The following is a 6,871-nucleotide window of genomic DNA, read 5'->3' as shown; positions in this document are numbered from 1 at the left end:
CCAGAATGTTGTTTAATCCTCTAATGTCTGAATCAGTAAACTACAATCAAATGGTTTTATTCATTTTAACTTGGGAGCTAAACATCATAACCTGAGTTTGAATTCATCGTCTTCAGGGTGTGAAACCTGGAAGATTAAATCTGAGCGACGCAGGTGGAAAAACGGTTTGAGCTGCAGAGGGACGTGGGGGGGCAGGGGGGGGGGGGGGGGGGGGGGGGGGGGCGGGGGTGTTTACTGCTCCGGTCCGAGTTTGCACTGTAAATCTAAACCATCACAGACACATAAGGGCAGGAAGGGAGAAGTGGCTGGACCAGTTTTTGGTCCAGTGTCGGTTTTCAGGAATGTACCTGAATGATGGAGCGGTTACAAACAGAGAGGACCCCCCCCCCCCCGGGTGGAGCCCCTCCCGTAGAGCGGTTCCCTTCTCTCTGACCACTTTCCAGAGCAGAATGAACACACCTCTGCCTCATAGACTGAAGTGATGAAAACTTTTCCAGAGCAGCCAGTCCACCACGATGTACCAGTGAGATGCCGAAGCTGCAGAGGTCACCTCCCAATGCTCGCAGCCTCGCCCCAGTTTAAGGACAGGTTGGAACCAGTCTGCACCAAGAACAAACACTTGTACTGGTGTGAAAGGTCTTCCCAATGGAACCTTAATGGGCTTCAGGCCAGTTCCCTCTCACCTGGAATGCCCTGCATGTATAAATATGAGTAAAGTTCCACTGGTGTGAATACAGGCTCTGAGCAGCACAGATATGATTGATGTAATGTTGCTGACACGCCGGAGGGAACTGATGCAAATAGGTTTCACAGGAATGAACGGTGGCTTCAGGTGTTTGTTCAGATGAGACCAGCTTCTCTCACTTCTTACTGAGTTTGAAGGATATGGTCACAAACGTTCATATTAGTTATTGTGTAAATTAAACAGGATCTTATGTTTATTTCTTCTACTTTTCACGTTGAGTAGAAAAACTTTCAACTTCACTAGAAATTCTCAGCATCATAGAAAGTAAATTACGCCGAAATAAATCCTATAGAAATGTGCACTTTCATATAAATATGTATAAGCATCAAATAACCTATAGTTAAAATACGGAGACTCATAATATTTTCTGTGGGTGAGACTCTGGTGAGGTCCTGGGATCCTCAGAGGCTCAGACTCCCAGCAGGTTGGAGAAATCAGGGCGTGGCACATTCTCTGCATGTGGGCGTATTGAACGTTGTGTTGCTGAGTTACAAAATGCACGGCGGCTTAATTTTTATTGTCCAGTAACTTTGTGCGTCATTCAAATTATTGTTCGTTTATCAGCGGATAAAAAGAGTGAATAGAGAAAAAAGCTTCTAAAAACCAACATTTAAAGGAGGTCGGATGGTTTGTTGTTCCCTCTGATCTTAGTTTCATTAAAGTCGAATGAAAAGAGTTTTATTAATAAATCTTTATTGGAAATCCTGAGATTAATCTGCAGCAGCAGGAAGGTGAATTGTTGAGCTGCAACATGTGAAGACGACTTTGAACACGTTCCCTGAATTCAGCCGTTGATACTTATGATTCACTAACGACTGTGACGTGTCATCGCTGCAATAAAAGTCTTATTGTGACACTGAGGAAAAGTTTCACTATGAGGAGTGAAGGACATCAAAGGACCTGGTTGTGTTTCACTGGGACTCTTATCACGGAACCAGGTTCCACCACAGGGCCAAAGAGTCTTTCAAGCACAGTGTTTGTCAAAGGAGGAGAGAGTGAGACACCAGAGGGCGAGTGAGTGTGCGCTGTGTGTGTGTGTGTGTGTGTGTGTGTGTGTGTGTGTTGTGTGTGTGTGTGTGTGTGTGTGCTTGGCCCAACCCTTGTTGTCAAGATAAAAACTCCACCAACTTCACACATATTCAGAAGCCAAGAAAATCCTCTGTTTTCTGTTTGGAGTTTAAAGTTAAACTTTGAGAAGCTTTCAATGGTCATGATACCTCTGTTGAGTTGCATTATGGGAAATGTAGGATGCAATGCGGCCCTTCCTTATTTTTTTATTAGTCTCTTGCAGCTTTATGTTAAAGAAGTGAAAGCTGTGATTGACAGTCATTCATATGCATCTGTGAGAGAATCGTCCTCCACGTCCTCGGAGCTTCACAGAGGGTTTGGTTCCTCTGCTCAGCACCAATCAGACGCCCTGAGCCAGCAGCAGGAGGTCGGAGTTTCACCTCAGCTCTTCTCTTATTGGCTCATTTTTCAATCAGAGCATTGAAAGTAGTTTTTGTTGATCTGCTAGTTGAGAGTTTTGTCTTAAAAAGCCTGGTTAGAGGAAATATGGGTCTTTTTCACCATGGAAACTGGATCTATATGAACGCAGGATGACACCAGATCTCTTCTCCCCCCCCCCTCCCCCCCCCCCCCCCCCCCCCCCCCCCCGCAGGTGATCGGAGGTCTGGTGTGGATCCTGGTGGCCTCGACCCGCGTGGTGCCTGACAACCCTCTGGGCTGGGTGATGTTCGTGTCCGTCTTCTGCTTCGTCTTCACTACGCTCTGGTTCTTCATCTTCATCTGTGGAGCCAATCAGAGCAGCGTCTGGCCCTCCCTGGTGAGACCCCCCCCCCCCACCCTGCTGATTGGACAAATGTTAACAGTAGATAAGAAGATGTGGCCACTTGGTTACTGCTCATCATTTGAGACTCTGGGGATTGATAATGGTTGTGTTTTTTTATATGTTGGTGGAATATTGGGTAATAACCTCCCTCTCTCTCTCTCTCTCTCTCTCTCTCTCTCTCTCTCTCTCTCTCTGCAGGATGTGGGTTATCATTTTGTCGCGGTGGTTTTCTACCTCAGTGCGTCGGTGGATTTGGCGTACATCACCTTTCTGTGGGGACAAGTGTCTTTTCTCTCGGCTGCTGATCTCAAAACCTTTCGACTGGATATTGCTGCAGTGGTAATACACAATGAAACAAACACACACACACATACACACACACACAAACACACACACACACACACACACACACACACTCACACTTAACTCAACCTAAACCTTGTGGAGTAATGGCCTAAAGCAGCTAAATTGAGAAACTATGAAGTGCAGATTTGTCTTCATGCAGCTTCTGAGGCGAAACCTCATTAATATTAATTTCCATCCTGTTGTTACCGCCTCCGTCCTCCAGGTGTGAATCAGGTGCTTGTGTTTTCAGGTGATGTCCTTTGTGGCCACGCTCCTCTACTTCCTTCACGCCATTTTCTCGGCCATCCGATGGAAGAGGTCCTGAAACCAAAGCCAGAAGAACCGAGCTGAGCTGCCAGCTCCTCACTGAACCATGGTTATTCTTTTGTTCTTTTTTTATTTTATTATTATGCTTTTGAACTAATGCGGGAAATCATTAAATGAATGAGAGGAAAACAAGCAGGATGAGGAACTTTTTCAAATATGAATTAATAAGAGCACATGTGGCCTAACCAGTCAAACAACCAGGCAATCAATCAATCAATCAAGAAAATGGCCGATCTCAGAATATGATTTAAAAGAGTCAGTAATGTCCCTTGACGGCGGATGGGTGTAGATTCAAACTCAGATCTAATCACATGTTCACAAGCAGCTTTTCAAACTATGTGACGTGAACTCGTCTACGTAGAAATATGCTTCATAAATCAAACTTATTATTGTTATTGTTAAGATAACTTGATGAGGACATAACAAACTTGTGCTGTTATTTTCATCAAATTAAGTCAAATTATAAAAACAGCAGTGCCTTTACTTTTTTCACTTTTTATAATCTTCTGTTTATTTTCACACTTTTTATAGACTTGCTGTATTTTCACTGTTTTCATGAAGACGTATGACGGATCAATGATGAAGTTTTGGAAGTAAAATTTTCTACAAATCCAAGCTGTTGTTGAAGTTCTTCTCCATGTTTTCTATGAACCAGTGATAAATGTATAGATATAGATCTTTAAACAACTCAAGCTTTAGTGCTTTGTTTCTGGAAGCCTCTGATTTCATGGGACGTTTATGGATGAACGTTTCCACGTGATTTATCATTTTAATGAAAACGTTCAAACCATTTCAACATGTAAATATTAAGAGGAGATTTATGATATGAATTCAATCGACATGATGGTTTCACTGTTTATTCAGATGTTGAGAGAGACAACAGAAGCATCACAGGCGGATTTGAGTATTTTCTACAACACTGACACATTAGGGGGCAAGTTGATGATGTCATTTTCACCCTTTGATCATTAACCTCTTCATCAGGGCCGAGCGGAGGCAGCCATATTGAAACTGAAAGGATTTTTATTATTTATTGCTCTGATGAACTTGTCCGTGGGCTTTCATCAGATCACCTTCCACTTCTGGGAATGTCCTCTCAACAAGATGGAGATATACTCTACCTCGGTATATCTGATTTCCTCACACGGTGTGGCCGTGGCGTTGTGTAGCATTTTGAAAAGTTGTAAAAATGTTAATGAATCAGTGAAAAATGGGTTTTCACTCAAATATGAGCTCTTGGGTGGGAACCTTGTTTAAAAAGTTTTTTTTATTGTGAAATATTTGCAGGAGCAGAAGACACACAGGTTCATACTTTATAGTTCTGTTTTTATTTGAGGACAAGGGATTTCTTTCATACGAGGCAATGATCATATTTTTGGTCATATTCAAATCAAATCCGATATGTAAACACTTTGTTCTTCAGTAGCAGCTCCTCTGCAGAACATGATGTGGAACTGAGAAGCTTCATATTTTGCATTTTAAACATTAATTGATATTAATTTGAACTAGGGCTACGTTGTAGCACTAACGGGCCCGAGCACAGGCAATTTCAAGTCTGTTGCGGTCGGGGAAGAGAGAGCAATCGATGACCAAGCGCACGTCTCTGCCTTGAGTGCGTTTTAAGCTCTGCAGCAAGAATAAACGCTTCACTTCCTGTAGCCAGCAGGTGGCGCTATGATTTTAAGTCATGGTGTCTTTGAAGATGTCATCAGGTCGCGACTCTTGTCTTACATGTCTAGTTTGGAGTCGATGGGACCAAATATGTCTAAGATATAGAAGCTTGTGTTTTCATGGCGTTCATCACACTTTGCCGCCACGCCACGGTCAGACGGTGTTTCAGAAAGTTGTTTCTTTGATAACTTTTTATCTCCATATTGTTGTGATGACAGTCGTCTAAATTTTAAGTTGATCTGATGAAAGCTCTACGAGAAGTACATAAAAATAGAACATGTACCAAAAACAAGACATTTCCTGCTGCCACCAGGGGGCGCTGTCATTTTAAGTCAAGATTTTTGTGTTGTTGTCTTCAGGTCGCGACTCTTGTCTTACATGTGTAGTTTGGAGTCCATGGGACCAAATATGTCTGAGATATAGAAGCTCGTGTTTTGATGGCGTTTCGTCACACTTTGACGCCCCGCCACAGTCAGACGGTGTGGCGAAAAGTTTTTTCTTTGATAACTTTAGATCTTCATTTTGTTGTGATGACAGTCGTCTAAATTTTAAGTTGATCTGATGAAAGCTCTACGAGAAGTACATAAAAATAGAACATGTACCAAAAACAAGACATTTCCTGCTGCCACCAGGGGGCGCTGTCATTTTAAGTCAAGATTTTTGTGTTGTTGTCTTCAGGTCGCGACTCTTGTCTTACATGTGTAGTTTGGAGTCCATGGGACAAAATATGTCTGAGATATAGAAGCTCGTGTTTTGATGGCGTTTCGTCACACTTTGACGCCCCGCCACAGTCAGACGGTGTGGCGAAAAGTTTTTTCTTTGATAACTTTAGATCTTCATTTTGTTGTGATGACAGTCGTCTAAATTTTAAGTTGATCTGATGAAAGCTCTACGAGAAGTGCATTAAAGTAAAAAATTATGGAATATGACCAAAATAGTCACTAAATCAAAAATGGCGGGCTTCCTGTTGCGTTTTTCATAATGCTCCAAGAGGCTTTTTTGTACATCTGGTGATGATACACAACTGTCTTCAATTTCGTGAGGATCAGTGAATGCTAAATGAGGTGCATCTCCGTAAATGAGGGGCTCTCCGTTGGTGGCGCTGTTGAGCCATTTTGCCACGCCCATTTCCAAATACCCCAGAATACGTAAATTTTCACGACTTTCTAACTTACTGCAAACTTTTACAACTTTTTGAGCATGGTAAAGCCCTCAAAAAGCCAATTCATTAACGACACAGCAAAATAATAATAACTAGGGCTACGTTGTAGCACTTGCGGGCCAGAGCACCCGCACGTTGAAGCCTGTTGCGGTCGGTGGAGAGAGCGATCGATGACCAAGCGCACATCATCGATCGAGCATGCACTTCTCCACGTTGCATGCGTTTTGCGCTCTGCGGCAGTAGGTTTGCCAGTAGGTGGCGCCATCACTATTATTACGCACAGACATATATATCTGTTCATGTAGGCGCTCTGATGTAGCGTGAGCAATTTTGTGTCAATTGGACAATGTTCACACAACTTAATTTTCACACTGATCAGTAGGTGGCGCTATGACCCTGAACTAATATTTATATGTGGAGCTGTTCAGATCAGTATTGTGATCATAGGTCAGTAGTTTGGAGCCGGTTGGATAATGCAGAGTGGATTAACAAAGTACTTCCTGTTTCCTGGCGAATCAGTAGGTGGCGCTATGACACTGAGGAAATATTGACACATAGAGCTGTTCAGGCTTGTACTCTTATCATGTGACAGAAGTTTGGTAGTGATAGGACAATGCACAGTGGAGTTATGATAACATCGTGTCCTTTGGCGAAGGAAAATCCTTCGCCGCACATCAATGTTTACACGGTTTGAGGAAACGTCACAATTCTGACCATGATCTAATGACTTGACTGATCTGATTTGAGCTGTATATTGTAAATCAGCCAGGAGCAGTTCATCAAAGTATAA

General features: G+C 42.8%; 1 protein-coding gene across 1 annotated transcript in view; it reads left to right on the top strand.

Moving 5' to 3' along the window:
- LOC128453064 (myelin and lymphocyte protein) overlaps positions 1-3,863 on the top strand; it is a 4,775-nt gene extending 912 nt beyond the window's left edge. Inside the window, exons 2-4 of the mRNA XM_053435704.1 lie at positions 2,406-2,570; positions 2,775-2,915; positions 3,172-3,863. Coding sequence (XP_053291679.1) covers positions 2,406-2,570; positions 2,775-2,915; positions 3,172-3,246 — 381 coding nt within the window. The 3' untranslated portion in view covers positions 3,247-3,863. The remainder of the gene's footprint in view (positions 1-2,405; positions 2,571-2,774; positions 2,916-3,171) is intronic.
- The last annotated feature ends 3,008 nt before the right edge of the window (positions 3,864-6,871 follow it).

The sequence above is a fragment of the Pleuronectes platessa genome, chromosome 12 (genome assembly GCF_947347685.1).
Source record: "Pleuronectes platessa chromosome 12, fPlePla1.1, whole genome shotgun sequence".
Classification (NCBI taxonomy): Eukaryota; Metazoa; Chordata; class Actinopteri; order Pleuronectiformes; family Pleuronectidae; genus Pleuronectes; species Pleuronectes platessa.
This window is presented reverse-complemented; position numbering and strand designations above follow the sequence as displayed.